Source organism: Pseudophryne corroboree, chromosome 12 (assembly GCF_028390025.1).
Source record: "Pseudophryne corroboree isolate aPseCor3 chromosome 12, aPseCor3.hap2, whole genome shotgun sequence".
NCBI classification, from domain to species: Eukaryota; Metazoa; Chordata; class Amphibia; order Anura; family Myobatrachidae; genus Pseudophryne; species Pseudophryne corroboree.
Window position 1 is genome coordinate 26,354,664 of NC_086455.1, and position 25,586 is coordinate 26,380,249.

At 47.6% G+C, this 25,586-nt stretch overlaps 1 protein-coding gene across 5 annotated transcripts in view; it reads left to right on the forward strand.

Annotated features, from left to right (window-relative positions):
* Positions 1-25,586, forward strand: part of LOC134980424 (coiled-coil domain-containing protein 170-like) — a 129,210-nt gene that overhangs the window by 81,853 nt on the left and 21,771 nt on the right. For all 5 annotated transcript variants that reach the window (XM_063947237.1, XM_063947240.1, XM_063947239.1 and 2 more), the window contains 4 exons: positions 7,026-7,170; positions 8,410-8,595; positions 11,345-11,662; positions 20,390-20,590. In XM_063947237.1, the coding sequence (XP_063803307.1) occupies positions 7,026-7,170; positions 8,410-8,595; positions 11,345-11,662; positions 20,390-20,590 (850 nt within the window). The remainder of the gene's footprint in view (positions 1-7,025; positions 7,171-8,409; positions 8,596-11,344; positions 11,663-20,389; positions 20,591-25,586) is intronic.

Here is a 25,586-nt window from a genome sequence, read left to right on the forward strand (position 1 = left end):
CGTAAGGACCATGGGGATAGACAGGCTCCGCAGGAGACATGGGCACTTTAAGAAAGTCTTTAGACCTGGGTGTGCACTGGCTCCTCCCTCTATGCCCCTCCTCCAGTTTAATACTGTGCCCAGTGGAGACTGGGTGCTTTTCAGTGAGCTCTCCTGAGTTTCCTGATAGAAAGTATTTTGTTAGGTTTTTTATTTTCAGGGAGCCTGCTGGCAACAGACTCCCTGCATCGAGGGACTGAGGGGAGAGAAGCAGCCCTACTCTCTGAGTGCAGGTCCTGCTTTTTAGGCTACTGGACAACATTAGCTCCAGAGGGATCGGTACGCAGGATCTTACCCTAGCCGTCCGTCCCAGAGCCACGCCGCCGTCCCCCTCGCAGAGCCGGAAGATAGAAGCAGGGTGAGTATTGAGGAAAAGAATCATCAGAGGCGGCAGAAGGCACCTTGATCTTCATGAGAGGTAACGCACAGCACTGTAGCTGTGCGCCATTGCTCCCATACACCACACATACTCCGGTCACTGTAAGGGTGCAGGGCGCTGGGGGGGGGGCGCCCTGGGCAGCAATATAAACCTGGTTTGGCATAAAATGAACATATATACAGCTGGGCACTGTATATATGTATGATCCCCCGCCAAGTTTACAATTTTAGCGGGACAGAAGCCCGCCGCCGAGGGGGCGGGGCTTCTCCCTCAGCACTCACCAGCGCCATTTTTTCTCCACAGCACCGCTGAGAGGAAGCTCCCCGGACTCTCCCCTGCTTACATGGTAGACAAGAGGGTTCAAAAGAGAGGGGGGGGCACATAATTCGGCGCAATTACATACATCGCTACTGGGTAAACATTAATTTACGGTGTGATTCCTGGGTTATATAGCGCTGGGGTGTGTGCTGGCATACTCTCTCTCTCTGTCTCTCCAAAGGGCCTGGTGGGGGAACTGTCTCCAGAAAGAGTATTCCCTGTGTGTGTGTGGTGTGTTGGTACGCGTGTGTCGACATGTCTGAGGGAGAAGGCTATATTAGAGAGGAACGAGAGCAAATGAATATGGTGTCTCCGCCGACACCTGACTGGATGGATATGTGGAATGTTTTAAATGCTAATGTAAACTCATTACACAAGAGATTAGACAAAGCTGAAGCTTTGGGACAGTCAGGGTCTCAGCCCATGCCTGATCCTATGTCGCAGGGACCATCGGGGTCCCAAAAGCGCCCACTATCCCAAATGGTTGACACAGATACCGACACGGATTCTGATTCCAGTGTCGATTACGATGATGCAAAGTTACAGCCAAAATTGGCTAAAACTATTCGATATATGATTATAGCAATAAAAGATGTTTTGCACATCACAGAGAAACCCCCTGTCCCTGACAAGAGGGTGCATATGTATAAGGGAAAGAAACCTGAGGTAACCTTTCCCCCCTCACACGAGCTGAATGAGTTATGCGAAAAAGCTTGGGAATCTCCAGATAAAAGACTGCAGATTTCCAGGAGGATTCTTATGACGTATCCTTTCCCGCCAACTGATAGGCTACGTTGGGAATCATCCCCTAGGGTGGACAAGGCTTTAACACGTTTATCCAAAAAGGTAGCCCTGCCGTCCCAGGATACGGCTACCCTCAAAGATTCTGCTGACTGCAAGCAGGAGGTTTATACACATTCAGGTACCTTACTCAGACCGGCAATTGCGTCGGCCTGGGTGTGTAGTGCTGTAGCAGCATGGACGGATACCTTATCAGAGGAGCTTGATACCCTAGATAAGGATACTATTTTATTGACCCTAGGGCATATAAAAGATGCTGTCCTGTATATGAGAGATGCTCAAAGAGACATTAGTCTTTTGGGTTCTAGAATAAACGCTATGTCGGTTTCTGCCAGAAGAGTCCTATGGACACGGCAATGGACAGGTGATGCCGACTCAAAGAGGCATATGGAGGTTTTACCTTACAGGGGTGAGGAATTGTTTGGAGAAGGTCTCTCGGACCTGGTCTCCACAGCTACTGCTGGAAAATCAAGTTTTTTGCCTTATATTCCCTCACAGCCTAAGAGAGCACCACATTATCAAATGCAGTCCTTCAGATCACAAAGAAACAAGAAAGTGCGAGGTGCGTCCTTTCTTGCCAGAGGTAGGGGCAGAGGGAAGAAGCTGCACAACACAGCTAGTTCCCAGGAACAGAAGTCCTCCCCGGCCTCTACAAAATCCACCGCATGACGCTGGGGCTCCGCTGGTGGAGTCCGCCCCAGTGGGGTCACATCTTCGGGGTTTCAGCCACATCTGGGTTTACTCTCAGGTGGATCCCTGGGCGATAGAAATTGTTTCTCAGGGTTACAAGCTGGAATTCGAAGACGTGCCTCCTCGCCGATTTTTCAAATCTGCCCTACCAACTTCTCCCCAGGAGAGGGAGATAGAATTACAGGCAATACAAAAATTGTATCTCCAACAGGTTTTGGTCAAGGTTCCCCTCCTTCAACAAGGAAGGGGATATTACTCGACCCTGTTTGTAGTCCCGAAACCAGACGGTTCGGTCAGACCCATATTAAATTTAAAATCCCTGAACCTATACTTGAAAAGGTTCAAGTTCAAGATGGAATCGCTAAGAGCGGTCATCGCAAGCCTGGAAGTGGGGGATTTTATGGTGTCTCTGGACATAAAGGATGCATACCTTCATGTCCCCATTTATCCGCCTCATCAGGCTTACCTCAGATTTGCGGTACAGGATTGTCATTACCAATTTCAGACGTTGCAGTTTGGTCTCTCCACGGCCCCAAGGATTTTCACCAAGGTAATGGCGGAAATGATGGTGCTCCTGCGGAAGCAAGGTGTCACAATTATCCCGTACTTGGACGATCTCCTCATAAAAGCGAGATCAAGAGAGCAGTTGCTGAACAGCGTATCACTTTCACTGGAAGTGTTACAGCGACACGGCTGGATTCTCAATATTCCAAAGTCGCAGTTGATTCCTACGACTCGTCTGCCTTTCTTGGGCATGATTCTGGACACGGACCAGAAGAGGGTTTATCTCCCGATAGAAAAGGCCCAGGAACTCATGACTCTGGTCAGGAACCCGTTGAAACCAAAACGGGTGTCAGTGCATCACTGCACTCGAGTCCTGGGAAAAATGGTGACATCGTACGAGGCCATTCCCTTCGGCAGGTTCCGTGCGAGGACTTTCCAATGGGACCTATTGGACAAGTGGTCCGGGTCACATCTACAGATGCATCGGTTGATCACCCTGTCCCCCAGGGCCAGGGTGTCACTCCTGTGGTGGCTGCAGAGTGCTCACCTTCTCAAGGGTCGCAGGTTCGGCATTCAGGACTGGATCCTGGTGACCACAGATGCAAGCCTCCGAGGTTGGGGAGCAGTCACACAGGGAAGAAGTTTCCAAGGTCTTTGGTCAAGTCAAGAGACTTGTCTTCACATCAACATCCTGGAACTAAGGGCCATATACAACGCCCTAAGGCAAGCGGTGGCTTTGCTTCACAACCATCCGGTTCTGATTCAGTAAGACAACGTCACCGCAGTGGCTCATGTAAACCGCCAAGGCGGCACAAGGAGCAGAGTGGCGATGGCGGAAGCCACCAGAATTCTTCGCTGGGCAGAGAATCATGTAAGCGCACTGTCAGCAGTGTTCATTTCGGGAGTAGACAACTGGGAAGCAGACTTCCTCAGCAGACACGACCTACATCCAGGAGAGTGGGGACTTCATCCAGAAGTCTTCGCACAGATTGTGAGTCGGTGGGAGCTGCCACAGATAGACATGATGGCGTCCCGCCTGAACAAGAAGCTACAGAGGTATTGCGCCAGGTCAAGAGACCCTCAGGCAGTAGCTGTAGACGCCCTAGTGACACAGTGGGTGTTCCAGTCAGTCTATCTATTTCCTCCTCTTCCTCTCATACCCAAGGTGTTGAGGTTAATAAGAAAAAGAGGTGTGAGAACAATCCTCATTGTTCCAGATTGGCCACGAAGGACCTGGTACCCGGAGCTGCAGGAAATGCTCACAGAAGATCCGTGGCCTCTTCCTCTAAGACGGACCTGTTGCAACAGGGGCCCTGTCTATTCCAAGACTTACCGCGGCTACGTTTGACGGCATGGCGGTTGAACGCCGGATCCTAGCAGAGAAAGGCATTCCGGTGGAGGTCATCCCTACGCTAATAAAGGCTAGGAAGGACGTAACGTCAAAACATTATCACCGCATATGGCGAAAGTATGTTTCTTGGTGTGAGGCCAGGAATGCTCCTACGGAAGAATTCCATCTGGGCCGTTTTCTTCACTTCCTGCAAACTGGAGTGAATTTGGGCCTAAAATTAGGCTCCATTAAGGTCCAGATTTCGGCCCTATCTATTTTCTTTCAAAAAGAATTGGCTTCTCTCCCTGAAGTACAAACGTTTGTGAAGGGAGTACTGCATATTCAGCCTCCTTTTGTACCTCCGGTGGCGCCTTGGAACCTTAACGTGGTGTTAAGTTTCCTTAAGTCACACTGGTTTGAACCACTTAAGACGGTGGAGTTGAAATACCTCACCTGGAAAGTGGTCATGTCTTGGCTTCGGCTAGGCGAGTGTCGGAATTAGCGGCTTTGTCACATAAAAGCCCCTATCTGATTTTCCATATGGATAGAGCGGAATTGCGGACCCGTCCTCCGTTCCTGCCTAAGGTGGTCTCATCTTTTCATATGAACCAACCTATTGTGGTGCCTGTGGCTACACGTGACTTGGAGGATTCCGAGTCCCTTGATGTGGTCAGGGCTTTGAAAATTTATGTGGCCAGAACGGCTAGAGTCAGGAAAACAGAAGCACGGTTTGTCCTGTATGCAGCCAACAAGCTTGGTGGCCCTGCTTCAAAGCAGACTATTGCTCGCTGGATCTGGAACACGATTCAGCAGGCGCATTCTACGGCAGGATTGCCGTTACCTAAATCGGTCAAGGCCCATTCCACTAGGAAAGTGGGTTCTTCTTGGGCGGCTGCCCGAGGGGTCTCGGCGCTACAGCTATGCCGAGCTGCTACTTGGTCGGGATCAAACACATTTGCAAACTTCTATAAGTTTGATACCCTGGCTGAGGAGGACCTCCTGTTTGCTCAATCGGTGCTGCAGAGTCATCCGCACTCTCCCGCCCGTTTGGGAGCTTTGGTATAATCCCCATGGTCCTTACGGAGTCCCCAGCATCCTCTAGGATGTAAAAGAAAATAAGATTTTAAACCTACCGGTAAATCTTTTTCTCCTAGTCCGTAGAGGATGCTGGGCGCCCGTCCCAAGTGCGGACTACTTCTGCAATAATTGTATATAGTTATTGCTTCAATAAGGGTTATATTATAGTTGCATCGGTCTTGAACTGATGATATGTTGTGTTCATACTGTTAACTGGGTAGTTATCACAAGTTATATGGTGTGATTGGTGTGGGCTGGTATGAATCTTGCCCTTGGATTAACAAAATCCTTTCCTCGTAATGTCCGTCTCCTCTGGGCACAGTTTCTCTAACTGAGGTCTGGAGGAGGGGCATAGAGGGAGGAGCCAGTGCACACCCAGGTCTAAAGACTTTCTTAAAGTGCCCATGTCTCCTGCGGAGCCCGTCTATCCCCATGGTCCTTACGGAGTCCCCAGCATCCTCTACGGACTAGGAGAAAAAGATTTACCGGTAGGTTTAAAATCTTATTTTCTACAGTCTTCCTGGTTTGAACCTCTGATGACGGTAGAAGACAAGTACCTCACGTGGAAGACTGTGATGTTACTGGCCCTGGCTTCTGCTAGACGTGTCTCAGAATTGGGTGACTTATCATGTAAAAGTTCGTATTTGGTCTTTTTCGAGGACAGAGCGGAGCTCCGAACTCGGCGGCAGTTCCTGCCGAAGGTTGTCTCCGCATTCCATTTGAATCAACCTATTGTAATTCCGTTCAGTTCTGGCGTTTCTGCTCCTTCGGATTCATTAGATGCTGTGAGAGCCTTAAAGATCTATGTCAAGAGAACGGCTCGAATCAGAAAGACGGATTCCTTGTTCATGCTGTATGATGCGCAGAAAAAAGGTTGCCCTGCTTCCAAGCAGTTCATTGCTTGTTGGCTTCGGCTCACTATCCAACAAGCCTATATGTTGGCAGCCTTGCCTGTTCCACAATCTCTGAAGGTCCACTCTACAAAATCAGTGGGGTCTTCCTGGGCGGCTGCCCGTGGAGTCTCGGCCCTGCAACTGTGCTGAGCTGCTACCTGGTCGGGGAAGAACACTTTTGTGAAGTTCTACGGGTTTGATACCCTGGCCAAAGAGGATACCCAGTTTGGGCAGGCGGTGCTGCAGCAGTCTCCGCACGTTCCCGCCCGTTCTGGAAACTTTGGTACGTCCCCATCGTACTAATGTGTCCCCAATATCCCTTATATATGCTAGAGAAAATAGGATTTTAATACCTACCGGTATATCCTTTTCTCGTAGTCCGTAAGGAATATTGGGGGTCATTCTGACCCGCTCGCTGCGGTTGTTCGCAGCGCAGTGATCGGGTCGGAACTGCGCATGGGCCGGCGCATGCTGGACGGCTGAAGGCCGTCGTTCCCTAGCGATCGCCTCTGCCTGATTGACAGGCAGTCGCTGGGCGGGAGGGGGCGTTTGGCTGCCGTTTTGGGGGCGCAGTCCAGCCAACGCAGGCGTGGCCGGACCGTGCGGGGGGCGGGCCGCAGCCGCTGCAACCAAGGGCAGCAACGAGCAGCTCCTGGTCAGCCACAGGAGCTGCGCTGGCCGGCAGTTACTCAACAAGTACAAAAGCATTGCCGCTGTGCGATGCTTTTGTACGTGTGCGGGGAGGGGGGACAGACATGCGGGGCGGGCTAGCCCTGTGCTGGGCATCCCCCCACATGTCTGGGAACATGATCGTAGCTGTGCTAAATTTAGCACAGCGACGATCAACTCGGAATGACCCCCTTAATGTGCACTGGCTCCTTTGGACCCCCGTCTATACCCCATCGTACTAATGTGTCCCCAATATCCCTTATGGACTATGAGAAAAGGATTTACCGGTAGGTATTAAAATTCTATTTTTGTATACTATATGCAGGATACACCTGATCGAAAGAGAAAAGGCCGAACAAAAATGCAGTAACATGGGGAAAAGACTTCAGGAAAGTGTTGAGAGGTTGTCCTTCTGTTTAAATACAAATGTCGAAGACAAAGAGGATTCCCTGAATGTTTTGGTAACAAAGGTATTGTATTTATTTTATTTAATAACATTTAATTATATAGTGGCATCATATTTCATTGTGTATTGCAATAGGGAACAAGCACAGTAATAAAACATGACAGGGCATAAACAGAGAGGTACGAGAGCCCTGCTTGCCAATTTACAGTTTATAGGGTAACAGGAGTTTAATACATGAGGATAAATGCTACATACTGCATATGTAGCATTTATCTACATTTTCCTCTAATGGGCAAAACCATGTGCAGTGCAGGTGGAGCAGATATAACATGTGCAGAGAGAGTTAGATTTGGGTGGGGTGTGTTCAAACAAAAATCTAAATTGCAGTGTAAAAATAAAGCAGCCAGTATTTACCCTGCACAGAAACAACATAACCCACCCAAATCTAACTCTCTCTGCACATGTTACATCTGCCCCCCCTGCAGTGCACATGGTTTTGCCCAATAGAGGAAAATGTTGTTTTGCAATCAACCTTGAATTATGAACTTAGGCATTAGTTCCACCTCTGTATGAGGCCCTATATTTTACTACAAAGAGAATAGAATGACACCTAAATAAATAAATAAATAAATAAATAAATAAATAATGTGGTGCCTTACATCTGCATAAATAAAACCCCAAAAATTACACACTAAGGGGTTTATTTATGACGTGTCGGATTGTAAAAACCCTGCGCTTCTGATTGTGTTTACACCTGAAATGTAAAAGGGCAATGGGGGTAATTCAGAGTGAGTTGATGGCAGCAGCAAATTTGTTAGCAGTTGGGCAAAACCATGTGCACTGCAGGGGGGGCAGATATAACATGTGCAGAGAGAGTTCGATTTGGGTGGGTTATACTGTTTCTGTGCAGGGTAAATACTGGCTGCTTTATTTTTACACTGCAATTTAGATTTCTGTTTGAACACACCCCACCCAAATCTTACTCTCTCTGCACATGTTACATCTGCCCCACCTGCAGTGCACATGGATTTGCCCAACTGCTAACAAATTTGCTGTTGCGATCAGATCTGAATTACCCCCAATGTCTTCACTTTACCAATAGATTTAATAGCCATGTTTTGCTGATAGTCGTTGTTCTTTTAGAAGCGCCAGGTTTTTCAACCCAACACTTTTCGTACATAAACCCCTATGTTTGTTTTACTGTAGCTTTTATGGTGCGGTATATTGTGTTATATTCTGAACACGTGTGATCATATGGTTCAGTGATTTCAAAATCATGATTATTGCATTTTTTATCTTATAGGTTGAGAAGTTAATAAAAGAATACAGTCTGCAGAAATCTAGAATAACAAGTCTGGAAGATGCCTTGGCCAGCCATCAAGTGGAGTTTAAAGCCAGTCGGGACACTATAGTGAAACTGGTGTCGGAGGCAGAAAAACATAAAAAAGCTATAACTGATTTTCCTGTGGAATTGATATCCCTGAAAAGGGTGAGCGGATCCCTGGTGTTTGTTCCCTGGAAAGCACAATACCGTCACAACAACTGTGCAGCAAAGTGGAGTGTAGCTCCTTCTTTGTTTCCATGTTGAGTGACATCAAGGGTCTACATAACCCACGGTGGTGCATTACAGCATGCGATGTGGATGTGAGGAGATAAATGATCAATTTGTTACCTCTTCAATTTATAAGGTCACTTTTCATGTCATTCTGTTGCTTTGCAGACAGAACCACATTTGTGACCTGTATTGTCATGAGTCTGGTCACATTGTTCAATCATAAATCGTGTGTTCGTCGTTTTCTAGTAAAATACAGAGGAGGTTAGAGTTAAGTTACTGTAAATCTGAAGTTTCCAGCCATTATCTGGGGCAATGTAGTCATCTGTGTATTAGAAGACCACGAAAACTAACAATTTTTATAAAGGTGAATTTAATTATTTACAAAGGTGATCTTGAAATCTCTTTTATTAAATCCTTTTCCCCAAGCTTATAAACCAACATGAGTTCCCCGGTACCCTTTAATTTCTTTAAAGTCCCCAGTGTTCTAATGCCTGGAGATACATAGAATAGGGGTACGATGGTTTAACTACCTCATGGTGAGGGTCACTGGATTCTGTTACAGAAACCCACACTGGTGTTTTCCTATAACTATGATTTCTTTAGAGCTTGTTTGTTTGTTTAACTTATTCATTTAACTTATTCATTTTATGGTACAACATTTTAGCCCTAACTCTACATACAGTATTTGCAATAAATGGCAGCTGTGCTCCGTACAAACTGATTCAGGGTTAGGAGCAAATAAGAGGGGGCCGTTTGCACCTAAGCAACATCACGTTGCCCAGCAAGAGGAACATATTTAAACTGTGCAGGGAGATGTAGAGTTGGGAAAGGTTGGGATCTAGCTTAACTATATTCAGTGTAAATATAAAGCTGCCCGGTATTTCTTCACTACATGCAAAAGCAGCCAGTATTTTCCCAGCATGCAAAAATAAATAGATGCATATGAACCCCTTGCATTGCAGCGTGGGTTATTCCTGGAGCAAGCTGCTTCTTCTTTACTCCTTTCTTTTTTTGATTTGCGCCTAGCTCTGAAACAGTGTGGCCGATTCTGTGTCTCACACAAATTGTCTGTAGTTGCCGGCAGCCGCGCAAGCCAGATTTACTACCTTATGCTAGTGTGAGACCTTATGTGGGAGTTTGTGAATGTGGAAATCCGTGCCGCCCACACTGATTTTACGCCAGCCTCCGCACCTGCCATCCGTTAGTATCTGTATGTCACCAGCCGCATGCTAGGTGCAAAAGATACATCAACAACAGGCTACCCTTCCTCATATGCACAACCAGTGGCAGATTTTACCTAGGGACTGCAGCCCACCCACCCACACCCCACCTCAGTAAAATCTGCCACCCTCAAGGGACCGCCTAGCAGTGGCAGTAACTTCACATAGGGAGCGCTTCCTGCAAATCACAGACAGGCAGTCCCAGGGAGATGTATTGTCCCCCCTTAGGACTGCCAGACCGGACTGTGATAGCAGAGAGAGCACTTCCCATGGGAAGCCACTCCCGTGCTATAACATTAGCCCTGTCTGGCTTCTATGAGCTGCAGCTGATACGCTTCCTAGAAGCCAGCTTGTTTAGCAGGACCGGAGCGGGGGAAAGCGCCACCGCTGGGCCTAAGCCCCGCCGCCACTTCCACCGAACCTAAGCCTTGAATATAGAAAATAGCTAATTACATTTTTATATATTTTAATCTTTCTTTTCCTCAATTTTCCGTGTTTCACCCAGTGTAGTATTTGTTCAAACTTACCTATATTTCCTTATATATTCCTATATTGGACTTGAATTTATTTTAAGTGATAATATTATATACTTTTTCTTAAATGCATAGGCTTCCATTTATTATACCTGCTTTATGTGGTCCTTCCAAAATAGATGGAATATTTTTGCTCATATCCAAGTCCAATTAGTAGGAACATGGGGCCTTATTCAGGTCTGTTAGCAAACAAAAAAAAGAACACAACTGGGCAAATCCATGTTGCACTGCAGGTGGGGCAGACGTAATGCGAAGAGAGAGTTAGATTTGGGTGGGGTGTGTTCAAACTGAAATCTAAACTGCAGTGTAAAAATAAAGCAGGCAGTATTTAACCTGCGCAGAAACAGTATAACCCACTCAAATCTAAATCTCTCTGCACATGTTACATCTGCCCCACCTGCAGTGAAAAATAATTTTGCCCATTAGTGTGCTTTTTTGGTTTGCTAACACATCTGATTAACCCTTATAATCCAGATATACAATGTCATGACATCATAAAAGCATTTTGCTGACAGATCATTAATAACATTCCCTCTTCAACGGTTTTCCTTAAACTTTTCCTAAGATAGACAGGAAAAATAAGAAGAGTGGAAGATTTACATCTATCTATTTCCTGCTTTGTAGCCACGGAGCCACGAGGTGGTAACTGCCAACTTGCAGCTTCTCAAAACTTTTTTAGTTTTTATGTATTTCTTTTTTTTTTTATTCTTTTTTTTTTTATGTATAGGATAAAGTTACAGGAATAAAAAGGGTGAGAGTAGGAGGGGGTAAGAAATTATTAGTTTTCTGAGCTCAAATGGTTTTAGATGCTGTTGTGCATGCTCAGTGGTCTTCAACTCTAGTCAGATAAAAAGATAAGGTCCACTTTTGGGGTAAAGCCACTCCTAAGCTTCTGACATAACAGTGTCCATTATTTTCCTTTGCAAACAGGAGAGAGATGAAGCTTTTCAAGCCAAAAAGAGTGTTGAGAGAGAAAAGGAAATTCTGCAAGAGAAACTGAAGGACAACCACATAGAATGGGGCAATCTCCGTCAGGAGCTAATGGAAAAGGATAGGAAAATAAATGAGATGGACAGGACTCTGCGTACCTCCGATTATGAGGCTAAAGCCTCTCACAGCTTGCACCACAGCTTCATAAGCCAGCTGGCAACAATGCTCAGCAATGGATTTACAGCCGTACCTGGAAAGGAGGAAGCAGTGAAGCAGAAGATCCAAGAACTCACCAGTAGTGAGCATACTTGGAAAACTGTAAGTAGGATTCACAATACTGGACTGTACATACACAACAAGTACTCAAAACCTATGAAAAAGGCAGGAGGAAATGTGGCCTCAATATAAGGGACTGTACCCTTTAATTTGCCATCCAGCGACATTTACTAAATTAATTTCTTTTTTCCTCCCGTTACCGTCTGCCTCTACTTGCTTAGTCATGTCTCTATATCATGATTCATGGTTTATTTTAATTGCTCTTGGATACGACGCAGCTTTGCTGTGCTCTCTGCAAGCCAAGCTTTTATACTCAGAGAGCAGGTATGCGTAATATTCAAGGGAAATTAAAACAAACAACAGAAGCTAAAAAGTTAACTCAATACATTTAGTAAAAGTTGCAAGAGGGCACGTGTAAGCAAATAAAGTCGCCTGTAGTGTAGATGTTATACAGTACTGAAAAGTGTAACAGTAAGCCATGAGTAACACCTAATTACAATATACAGATTTAACACACTCTTGTCATTAAAGAGAAAAAACAGCTACACCTTACCATTTGCCATTTGTCTGGTGACTCCAGTGACAATGACGTCACAGCTAGGCAGGCAAATTTAAATGCCCGCTCAGTTGCGATGTCTGGCCTAAAGGGCCCCATACACTAACGCGACATGTCCGTCTGACATGTCGCAGGCGATGACCCCAACAGCCTCCCGGGGATCAGGGTCGTCCAAGATACATCGTATGCTGTCCTTTTGCATACAATGTATCTTGGGCAATCCTGGGCGATCCCAGCCATGCCAGCGGGGTCGGACATGATTGAATGTGCAGAACGCGCATTGGATCGGAAACACCTCCAAAATGCCCGAAATCGGAGGAAATCGGGCATAATTGTCCTAGCGTATGGGGCCCTTAACATATCGCGCGGCCGTTTGGTAAGTGTGTATACTTACCATCTGGTCAATCTGTAGGCGGATCCAGCCATATCTGGATCCGTCAGCATAGTGTGTACCCAGCATAAGGCAGAAAACAATCATGCTGCGGGTAGTGATTCATTTTAAGGGCAGCTGGTGTAAGAATTTGGGTAATTATCTATCTATAATATAACTACCATTTGCTGCTGCTTCGCTCGCGTGGATGTCTTCCAAAAAAAAAGAATAATAATAATCTGCATAGTTCATAAACTGTCCCTAGAAGTGTATTTCTCCCCAAAAATGTATATTATAATTATATATACATATACCACTATATATATACATATACTGTAGTCATTTTGGACTTGAAGAACCTGCACAATTCTCGCACCGTGTGTCAAGCATCTGCTTTTTCCTCTATTGCTTGTCTCCCTGATGTCACATCTAGATCGTACATACCTCCATTTCTTTCTGTGTCACTAAGCTATGCAACAGTGAAAGCGCCATCTAAATTCATCCAGGAGTTTTTATGTGATGCCCAAACAAAAAGGACAACGTTAATCTGCCATCCATCGCTTTCAGTTTTCTTAATTGGATTTTCACCATCAGACAACTTGAATTTACTGACTTACATGTCTTTCTACCACATTCATTATACTGTGTGCATTGCTTTACCTCTCTTGATTCCGGTTCTGTTTATTTCACCTGTAATGGTTCCACCCCAGCCGTAGCTCATATTTGTCCCAGGTTACCCATGATCTGTGTGTGTGACACAACTGTATCATAGAATAGTGGCTGTGTCAAGAAATGTAGGTTGAGAAATGTAAACGGCTCTACTAAAGAATAAAAATAAATGGTAACTTGTCTATGTCTGGTGAAGGTGTTATGCCCATATGATTCTGTGCTATAAGATTCCATGGGCCGGATTCAAATGATATTGCACCCGCTATCTCCAGTCTAAAGTGAAGGGAGATAGAAGGGCGATATGCAAATGTGCCCTGTTATCGCGCTAACCGCGCTGATTCCAGTCTTGTTTAGGCGCGTCAAGCACTTTAACCCGACTAAGGTAATGGGCGCAATCGGGGTCTCTTCAAGCGCATTTCAGCTCGCTACCTCCGGGAGTAGCACGCCGGCTGCGCAATAGCACGCGGGAGGGGGACGGAACATTCAGTGTCGGACTGGGGTACGAAGGGCCCACTGGGGGGATGCTGTTGTAGGGGCCCATGGTTAAGGGTGTGGCCAGGCTCCACTGGGGCGTGGCCAGCCACCGCAGAGGTTTGGCTAACCATTACAGAGTACATGTTCTGTCTCCCTTGGTAAATATATAATAAACCATATTCTTGTGAAGTATAATGTAACATATATATATAATGCATAATTCAAGTGCGCTAGGATAGAGTCTGAAACCTGATCCCTAGAAGAGGAGGAGGGGCCACAGGCAGTGGGGCCCACCGGTGGTTTCCCCTGTTCCCCTGTGGGCCAGTCTGACCCTGGGAACATTTGAATCTGGCCCTATATGTGTTTTTTTCTGTTCTGACACTGTATTCAGTAAAGAATCGTTACATTGAAATTGGCAACACAGAGGGGACCTGACAGGTTTCACTGTTTATACAGATATATTACTGGGGACATGGTGGTGCAGTGGTCAGCATGGCTGTCTCATATCACTGGGGTCATGGCTTCAATTCCAACCAGAGCCCTCACCATACCGACGCCAGAATCCCGGCTTGCAGATGGCTGGCGCGGGGGAAGGCGAGCGCAGCAAAGCCCCTTGCAGGCTCATTGGTGAGCTGCGCTCGCCGCAGCTTATATTCCCACTCTATGGGTGTTGTGGACACCCGCGAGTGGGAATAGTCCCTGTTAGTCGGCATGCCGACTGTCGGGACTGTAAGGGGGCGGGATTTCGGCGTCGGTATTGTGACTGCCGTTCTCCTGACTGCCGCCCTGTGTGGAGTATGCATTTTCTTTGTTTGCCTTGGATGCTCTGGTTTTCTCTCACAGCCCAAAGCCAGACATATAGCCTTCATGCACCAGTGTTTGTGTCTGTGCTGTAAGAAATATAAGGGGGATTTCTCTATCGTCCTAGTGGATGCTGGGGTTCCTGAAAGGACCATGGGGAATAGCGGCTCCGCAGGAGACAGGGCACAAAAAGTAAAGCTTTAGGATCAGGTGGTGTGCACTGGCTCCTCCCCCTATGACCCTCCTCCAAGCCAGTTAGATTTTGTGCCCGGCCGAAAAGGGTGCAATCTAGGTGGCTCTCCTAAAGAGCTGCTTAGGAAAGTTTAGCTTAGGTTTTTTATTTTACAGTGAGTCCTGCTGGCAACAGGATCACTGCAACGAGGGACTTAGGGGAGAAGAAGTGAACTCACCTGCGTGCAGGATGGATTGGCTTCTTGGCTACTGGACATCAGCTCCAGAGGGACGATCACAGGTACAGCCTGGATGGTCACCGGAGCCTTGCCGCCGGCCCCCTTGCAGATGCTGAAGTAAGAAGAGGTCCAGAATCGGCGGCAGAAGACTCCTCAGTCTTCTAAAGGTAGCGCACAGCACTGCAGCTGTGCGCCATTTTCCTCTCAGCACACTTCACACGGCAGTCACTGAGGGTGCAGGGCGCTGGGAGGGGGGCGCCCTGGGAGGCAAATGAATACCTATTTTGGCTAAAAATACCTCACATATAGCCTCCGGAGGCTATATGGAGATATTTAACCCCTGCCAGAATCCGTTAAGAGCGGGAGACGAGGCCGCCGAAAAAGGGGCGGGGCCTATCTCCTCAGCACACAGCGCCATTTTCCCTCACAGAAAGGCTGGAGGGAAGGCTCCCAGGCTCTCCCCTGCACTGCACTACAGAAACAGGGTTAAAACAGAGAGGGGGGGCACTAATTTGGCGATATGCTTATATATATATTAAGATGCTATAAGGGAAAACACTTATATAAGGTTGTCCCTATATAATTATAGCGTTTTTGGTGTGTGCTGGCAAACTCTCCCTCTGTCTCTCCAAAGGGCTAGTGGGTCCTGTCCTCTATCAGAGCATTCCCTGTGTGTGTGCTGTGTGTCGGTACGTGTGTGTCGACAGGTAGGAGGACGATGTTGGTGAGGAGGCGGAGCAATTGCCTGTAATGGTGATGTCACTCTCTAGGGAGTCGACACCGGAATGGATGGCTTATTTAGGAAATTACGTGATAATGTCAACACGCTGCAAGGTCGGTTGACGACATGAGACGGCCGACAAACAATTAGTACGGTCCAGACGTCTCAAAAACACCGTCAAGGGTTTTAAAACGCCCGTTTACTTTAGTCGGTCGACACAGACACAGACAGGGACACTGAATCCAGTGTCGACGGTGAATAAACAAACGTATTCCTTATTAGGGCCACACGTTAAAGGCAATGAAGGAGGTGTTACGTATTTCTGATACTACAAGTACCACAAAAGAGGGTATTATGTGGGATGTGAAAAAACTACCATAGTTTTTCCTGAATCAGATAAATTAAATAAAGTGTGTGATGATGCGTGGGTTCCCCCCGATAGAAAATTATGGGCGGTATACCCTTTCCCGCCAGAAGTTAGGGCGCGTTGGGAAACACCCCTTAAGGTGGATAAGGCGCTCACACGCTTATCAAAACAAGTGGCGGTACCGTCTATAGATAGGGCCGTCCTCAAGGACCAGCTGACAAGGCTGGAAAATATAATAAAAAGTATATACACACATACTGGTGTTATACTGCGGCCAGCGATCGCCTCAGCCTGGATGTGCAGAGCTAGGGTGGCTTGGTCGGATTCCCTGACTAAAAATATTGATACCCTTGACAGGGACAGTATTTTATTGACTATAGAGCATTTCTATATATGCGAGATGCACAGAGGGATATTTGCACTCTGGCATCATGAATAAACGCGATGTCCATAACTGCCAGAAGATGTTATGGACACGACAGTGGTCAGGTGATGCAGATTCCAAACGGCACAGTATGGCCGTATAAAGGAAGAGGACTTGTTTGGGGTCGGTCCATCGGACCTGGTGGTCACGGCAACTGCTGGAAAATCCACCGTTTTTTACCCTAAGTCACATCTCTGCAGAAAAAGACACCGTCTTTTCAGCCTCAGTCCTCTCGTCCCTATAAGATCATATCTGCCCAGGGATAGAGGAAAGGGAAGAAGACTGCAACAGGCAGCCTATTCCCAGGAACAGAAGCGTTCCACCGCGTCTGACAAGTTCTCAGCATGGCGCTGAGACCGTACAGGACCCCTGGATCCTACAAGTAGTATCCCGGGGGTACAGATGGGAATGTCGAGACGTTTCCCCTTCGCAGGCTCCTGAAGTCTGCTTTACCAAGTCTCCCTCCGACAAGGAGGTAGTATGGGAAAAAATTCACAAGCTGTGTTCCCAGCAGGTGACAATTAAATTACCCCTCCTACTACAGAAAAGGGGTATTATTCCACACTATATTGTGGTACTGAAGCCAGAAGGCTAGGTGAGACTTATTCTAAAAAAAAAAAAAAAAAAAAATTTTTTTTGAACACTTACAAAGGTTCAAATTAAGATGAAGTCACTCAGAGCAGTGATAACGAACCAGGAAGAAGGGGACTATATAGTGTCCCGGGACATCAGGGATGCTTACCTCTATGTCCCAAATTTGCCCTTCTCACTAAGGGTACCTCAGGTTCGTGGTGCAGAACTGTCACTATCAGTTTCAGACGCTGCCGTTTGGATTGTCCACGGCACCCCGGGGTCTTTACCAAGGTAATGGCCAAATTGATGATTCTTCTTCGAAGAAAAGGCGTCTTAATTATCCCTTACTTGGACGATCTCCCGATAGGGGCATAGTCCAGGGAACAGTTGGAGGTCGGAGTAGCACTATATCGGATACTGCTACAATCAGCACGGGTGGATTCTAAATATTCCAAAATCGCAGCTGATCCCGACGACACGTCTGCTGTGCCTAGGGATGATTCTGGACACAGTCCAGAAAAAGGTGTTTCTCCCGGAAGAGAAAGCCAGGGAATTATCCGAGCAAGTCAGGAACCTCCTAAAAACAGTGCATCATTGCACAAGGGTCCTGGTAAAAATGGTGGCTTCCTACGAAGCAATTCCATTCGGCAGATTTCACGTAAGAACTTTTCAGTGGGATCTGCTGGACAAATGGTCCGGATCGCATCTTCAGATGCATCAGCGGATAACCCAATATCCAAGGACAAGGGTGTCTCTCCTGTGGTGGTTATAGAGTGCTCATCTTCTAGAGGGCCGCAGATTCGGCATTCAGGATTGGATGCTGGTAACCACGGAGCCCAGCCTGAGAGGCTGGGGAGCAGTCACACAAGGGAAAAATTTCCAGGGAGTGTGATCAAGTATGGAGACTTTTCTCCACATAAATATACTGGAGCTAAGGGTAAATTTATAATGCTCTAAGCTTAGCAAGACCTCTGCTTCAAGGTCAGCCGGTATTGATCCAGTGGGAAAAACATCACGGCAGTCGCCCACGTAAACAGACAGGGCGACACAAGAAGCAGGAGGGCAATGGCAGAAACTGCAAGGACTTTTCGCTGGGCGGAAAATCATGTGATAACACTGTCAGCAGTTTTTCATCCCGGGAATGGAAACTGGGAAGCAGACTTCCTCAGCACGACCTCCACCCGGGAGAGTGGAAACTTCATTGAGAAGTTTTTTCCACATGATTGTAAACCGTTGGGAAATACCAAAGGTGGACATGATGGCGTCCCGTCTGAACAAAAAACGGGACAGGTATTGCGCCAGGTCAAGGGACCCTCAGGCAATAGATGTGGACGTTCTGGTAACACCGTGGGTGTACCAGTCGGTGTATGTGTTCCCTCCTCTGCTTCTCATACCTAAGGTGCTGAGAATTATAAGACGTAGAGGAGTAAGAACTATACTCATGGCTCCGGATTGGCCAAGAAGGACTTGGTACCCGGAACTTCAAGAGATGCTTACAGAGGTCTTATGGCCTCTGCCGCTAAGAAGGGACTTGCTTCAGCAAGTACCATGTCTGTTCCAAGACTTACCGCAGCTGCGTTTGTCGGCATGGCGATGGAAAGCCGGATCCTAAGGGAAAAAAGGCATTCCGGAAGAGGTCATTCCTACCCTGGTCAAAGCCAGAAAGGAGGTGACCGCACAACATTATCACCACGTGTGGCGAAAATTTGTTGCGTGGTGTGAGGCCAGGAAGGCCCCACAAAGAAATTTCAACTCGGTCGTTTCCTGCATTTCCTGCAAACAGGAGTGTCTATGGGCCTCAAATTGGGGTCCATTAAGGTTCAAATTCGGCCCTGTAAATTTTCTTCCAGAAAGAATTGGCTTCAGTTCCTGAAGTCCAGAAGTTTGTCAAGGGAGTATTGCATATACAAACCCCTTTTTTGTGCCTCCAGTGGCACTGTGGGATCTCAACGTAGTTCTGGGATTTCTCAAATCACATTGGTTTAAAACCAGTGAAATATGTGGATTTGCAGCATCTCACATAAAAAGTGACCATGCTCTTGGCCCTGGCCTGGACCAGGCGAGTGTCAAATTGGTGGTTTTTTCTCAAAAAAGCCCATATCTGTTTGTCCATTCGGACAGGGCAGAGCTGCGGACTCGTCCCCAGTTCTCTCCCTAAGGTGGTGTCAGTGTTTCACCTGAACCAGCTTATTGTGGTGCCTTGCACCTACTAGGGACTTGGAGGATTCCAAGTTGCTAGAAGTTGTCAGGGCCCTGAAAAAATATTCCAGGACAGCTGGAGTCAGAAAATCTGACTCGCTGTTTATACTGTATGCACCCAACAAGTTGGGTGCGCCTGTTTCTAAGCAGTCGATTGCTCGTTGGATTTGTAACACAATTCAACTTGCACATTCTGAGGCAGGCCTGCCACAGTCTAAATCGGTTAAGGCCCATTCCACAAGGAAGGTGGGCTCATCTTGGGCGGCTGCCCGAGAGGTCTCGGCATTACAACTCTGCCGAGCAGCTACGTGGTCAGGGGAGAACACGTTTGTAAAATTCTACAAATTTGATATCCTGGCAAAAGAGGACCTGGAGTTCTCTCATTCGGTGCTGCAGAGTCATCCGCACTCTCCCGCCCGTTTGGGAGCTTTGGTATAATCCCCATGGTCCTTTCAGGAACCCCAGCATCCACTAGGACGATAGAGAAAATAAGAATTTACTTACCGATAATTCTATTTCTCGGAGTCCGTAGTGGATGCTGGGCGCCCATCCCAAGTGCGGATTATCTGCAATACTTGTACATAGTTACAAAAATCGGGTTATTATTGTTGTGAGCCATCTTTTCAGAGGCTCCGCTGTTATCATACTGTTAACTGGGTTTAGATCACAAGTTGTACGGTGTGATTGGTGTGGCTGGTATGAGTCTTACCCGGGATTCAAAATTCCTCCCTTATTGTGTACGCTCGTCCGGGCACAGTACCTAACTGGCTTGGAGGAGGGTCATAGGGGGAGGAGCCAGTGCACACCACCTGATCCTAAAGCTTTACTTTTTGTGCCCTGTCTCCTGCGGAGCCGCTATTCCCCATGGTCCTTTCAGGAACCCCAGCATCCACTACGGACTCCGAGAAATAGAATTATCGGTAAGTAAATTCTTATTATTCAATTGTTTGAAAAGTCAGTTGGGTGTCTGTCTTTTCCTATCTAATAGACAGGAAAAAACAGACACCCAACCGACTTTTCAAACATTTGAATTTCCCCCATAGAGTCTATAGAGTATAAGATCCACTGGTGCAGGGGCTGAATGATGTAACATTCTCTGTAAGGTGCTGCATGATGCGTAGGTGCTATATAAATAACGGTAATAATAAGTATATCTTGTGTATTATATGTCAGTACCTGAAAACTGCTCTCTCTCCTATACACAGACATGCGAGGAGCTTCAGCAGAAAGTTCTCAAACTCAGCAAACAGCTGGAGCAGCAGCGAGAACTCTACCACGAGGCAATGTCCAAGTCTTACACGGCAGAAGAATTACTGCAGGAACACGAGGGCTCTTTAAAACATTTGAAGGGCAAGCTGGCATCAGAGGAGATGATCAAAGACAGTTTCAACATAGAAAGAAAAAAGGTCTGTACTTAGATGAAGCTACTACGCCAGTCATCCCTGGTTCCGTCCTTCCTTTTCTCTTCCAGTAGCATTGCCAGCTTCACCCACTCGCAGTGTCCTCATCACTGTACTCTATGACAGTGTTTCCCTGACCCAGTCCTCAAAGCACCAGAACAGTCCACGATATCCAAGCTTAAGCACAGAGGGTTAAGTCACAATGACTGATTAAGTCACCTGTGCTCAAGCATGAATATCCTTGAAGCTTGTACTGTTAGGGCTCCTAGAGAACCAAGTTTGGGAAACACTGTTTTCAAAGTAAAAAAAACTCTTATGCAGAACGCATTGGTATTGGGAACCCAGCAGGTGGGATGCCGCTGTCAAAATACCGCCAGTGGCATACCGATTATTAAAATACCAACACAGCCTAATTTAGATACCTGACCCCTAACCCAAAACCCCCACCCCCCCCCGCCGCAGCCTAACCCGAACCCTTCCTGGTGGTGCGTAACCCTCACTTCCTGCAGCCTAACCCAACCCTCTCTCCCCGCAGCCTAACCCTCTCTTCCTGCAGCCTAACCCTCTCTTCCTGCAGCCTAATCCTGCAGCCTAACCCTAACACTCGCTCTCCGCAGCCTAACCCTCTCTTCCTGCAGCCTAACTTTCTCATCCTGCAGTCTAACCCCAACACTCCCTCCCCGCAGCCTAACCCTCTCTTCCTGCAGCCTAACCTTAACACTCCCTCCCTGCAGCCTAACCCTCTCTTCCTGCAGCACATCCCCAACACTCCCTCCCCGCAGCCTAACCCTCTCTTCCTGCAGCCTAACCCTCTCTTCCTGCAGCCTAACCCTCTCTTCCTGCAGCCTAATCCTCTAATCCTGCAGCCTAACCCTAACACTCCCTCTCCGCAGCCTAACCCTCTCTTCCTGCAGCCTAACCTTCTCATCCTGCAGTCTAACCCCAACACTCCCTCCCCGCAGCCTAACCCTCTCTTCCTGCAGCCTAACCCCCAACACTCCCTCCCTGCAGCCTAACCCTCTCTTCCTGCAGCCTAACCTTAACACTCCCTCCCTGCAGCCTAACCCTCTCTTCCTGCAGCACATCCCCAACACTCCCTCCCCGTAGCCTAACTCTCTCTTCCTGCAGCCTAACCCTCTCTTCCTGCAGCCTAACCCCAACACTCCCTCCCCGCAGCCTAACCCTCCCTTCCTGTAGCCTAACCCTAACACTCCCTCCCCGCAGCCTAACCCTCTCTTCCTGCAGCCTAACTTTCTCATCCTGCAGTCTAACCCCAACACTCCCTCCCCGCAGCCTAACCCTCTCTTCCTGCAGCCTAACCTTAACACTCCCTCCCTGCAGCCTAACCCTCTCTTCCTGCAGCACATCCCCAACACTCCCTCCCCGCAGCCTAACTCTCTCTTCCTGCAGCCTAACCCTCTCTTCCTGCAGCCTAACCCCAACACTCCCTCCCCGCAGCCTAACCCTCCCTTCCTGTAGCCTAACCCTAACACTCCCTCCCCGCAGCCTAACCCTCTCTTCCTGCAACCTAACCCTCTCTTCCTGCAGCCTAACCATAACACTCCCTCCCCGCAGCCTAACCCTCTCTTCCTGCAGCCTAATCCTAACACTCCCTCCCCGCAGCCTAACCCTCTCTTCCTGCAGCCTAACCCTAACACTCCCTTGCTGCAGTCTAACCCTAACACTCCCTCCCCGCGGCCTAACCTTAACACTCCCTCCCCGCAGCCTAACCCTCCCTTGCTGCAGCCTAACCCTAACACTCCTACCCCGCGGCCTAACCTCTCTTCCTGCAGCCTAACCCTCTCTTCCTGCAGCCTAACCCTAACACTCCTTCCCCGCAGCCTAACCCTCCCTTGCTGCAGCCTAACCCTAACACTCCCTCCCCGCAGCCCAACCCTGAACCTCTTGTCGCAGCCTATACCTAACTTAGACCCCGTCACCCCCCTACCCCCTCTGCATCTTACCTTCCTGACGGCCCGTGAAAGCATTGTTCGGGGTACCAGTGGTCGGGATACGGGCGCCGGGATAGTGATCAATGTCGGAATCCCAGTGCCAGCATTCCGATCCCTGCAGACAATCATATCAAGTTTACTATGATCCATGCGTAGTATTAGCTACTATTCCATTTCCCAGGAAATACAGCAAACCTTTCCTGTAAAAGCACCAAGTTATCTATTCCGCTATCGCCGCCCTCATTCCACATTCAAAATACCATAGACTGTGTTCTGCCTCAGGAAATGTTTTTAAAACCAGGTGGCATTATGGAGTAGTCGGGGAAAGGAGGGAAGTGAGGACTTGTGTCTGCAGGGGTGGTCCGACCCTATCACAGGAGGGAAGCAGTAGCACATTGTGCATCCCCCTACCCCACCCCACCCCACATCTTTCTTACTATTTGGCATGCTCCGGATAGGGGAGGGGGAGGCTGTGTGCCTGCAGTGCTTGCCTTCTCTGCAGGGTGAGCTGGGGCTGAGGCAGAGGGGTGCCCCTCGAATCCTTCTTCCAGCAGGAGTGACTCTGTGCACTGAGCATTTTTTGTTGCTCACGGCTGTTTATGGCGCCCTCTGCTGGCTGGCACTCTATGCCCCAGCATACTTTTGTATTGGCCAGCGGCACCTTGGTACCTGATGCTGCGACTCCCTGGTTGTCGATCACAGACATTGGAAAGGATTAAGAGCTGATCAGTTTTGATAAAATGCCAAGTGGTGCATCCATGAAAAACACCCTGGGGAGAACACTGGACTTTTGTATATTTGTAGTGTTCACAGTAAAATGCAAATGTTCGTGACGTCAAAACAGGAACTGAACAGTCTGAAGTCATCGCAAGCGCTGAGTAGGTTTTGAGCTACTCTAAAACTGCACAAAAAAACTTTGTAGCCGCTCTACGATCCTTTCGTTCGCACTTCTGCTAAGCTAAAATACACTCCCAGTGGGAGGCGGCATAGCGTTTGCACGGCTGCTAAAAACTGCTAGCGAGCGATCAACTCGGAATGACCACCAATGCATTAAGGGGTAGTTCAGTTCAAATATTAAATCCATTGCTTATAAAGACTTAAATAAGATCTCACCTCTGTTTTGTCTTTTGTGTCAGTTAGGTTCAAGCCAAGTGCGCTGTCCCTATCATGAACCACGGCTGTGGGAGCTTAATGCTTTATAGACAAAAATAACATAGAGGGCAAAATTAATGGAGCAAAATCTAGATAACATGTTCTACAATGTACTTATTAAATAATAGCTATCCTTAAATGGCTACTACAGTCACTCCAGATACTGTGGATCTACAGATCCCAACATGCCTTGCCATAGTTTTTCAGTTAGGGCATGCTAAAACTGTGATAGGGCATGCTGGGATGTTTAGTTCCACAACAGTTGTAGTTCCACAGGGAGCCTACCCCTCTAGCACTTGCTAGAATATTTGTATTCAAGCAGCACCATCTCCCAATGCAAGTGTTTAAATACAATTAAAATCGATATCCTGGAATGACCCTTAATAATTACTCTTACATCTTGAGAAAGGGGTTAAATTCCCCGAAACATCGATGGGTGTAATTTTTTGACTAATACATTGATATTACACCAGTCCCTGAGTGCCGCAGTTTTTTGCTTTTTATATATATATACAGGTTGAGTATCCCATATCCAAATATTCCGAAATACGGAATTTTTTGAGTGAGAGTGAGATAGTGAAACCTTTGTTTTTTGATGGCTCAATGTACACAAACTTTGTTTAATACACAAAGTTGTTAAAAATATTGTATTAAATGACCTTCAGGCTGTGTGTATAAGGTGTATATGAAACATAAATGAATTGTGTGAATGTACACACACTTTGTTTAATGCACAAAGTTATAAAAAATATTGGCTAAAATGACCTTCAGGCTGTGTGTATAAGGTGTATATGAAACATAAATGCATTCTGTGCTTAGACTTGGGTCCCATCACCATGATATATCAGTATGGTATGCAATTATTCCAAAATACGGAAAAATCCCATATCCAAATTACCTCAGGTCCCAAGCATTTTGGATAAGGGATACTCAACCTGTATATACCGTATATACTCGAGTATAAGTCGACCCGAATATAAGCCGAGGCACCTAATTTTACCACAAAAACCTGGGAAAACTTATTGACTCGAGTATAAGCCTAGGGTGGGAAATGCAGCTCTACCCGTACACAGACCTCATAGTGCCAGATATGCCCCACAGTGCCAGATATGCCCCACAGTGCCAGATGTGCCAGATATGCCCCACAGTGCCAGATGTGCCAGATATGCCCCACAGTGCCAGATATGCCCCACAGTGCCAGATATGCCCCACAGTGCCAGATGTGCCAGATATGCCCCACAGTGCCAGATATGCCCCACAGTGCCAGATGTGCCAGATGTGCCCCACAGTGCCAGATATGCCCCACAGTGCCAGGTGTGCCAGATATGCCCCACAGTGCCAGGTGTGCCAGATATGCCCCACAGTGCCAGGTGTGCCAGATGTGCCCCACAGTGCCAGATATGCCCCACAGTGCCAGGTGTGCCAGATATGCCCCACAGTGCCAGGTGTGCCAGATATGCCCCACAGTGTCAGGTGTGCCAGATATGCCCCACAGTGCTAGATACTTCCCCTTCGTCGCTCCCGCGCTGTCTTCTGAAGGAGGGACACGGAGAGCGCATCGCGCGGCTCTCCTGTGTCCCTCCTGCATCTCCGGCGGCAGCGGCGTGTGTTAAAGGAAGTGCCGGTTCGTGCACTTCCTTTACCACTCAGACGCCGCTGCCGCTGGAGATGCAGGAGGGACACAGGAGAGCCGCGCACTGCGCTCTCCGTGTCCCTCCTTCAGAAGACAGCGCGGGTGCGACGGAGGGTAAGTATCTAGCACTGTCGGGCATATCTGGCACACCTGGCACTGTGGGGCATATCTGGCACTAACGCTGACTCGAGTATAAGCCGAGGTGGCTTTTTCAGCACAAAAAAAAGTGCTGAAAAAGTCGGCTTATACTCGAGTATATACGGTA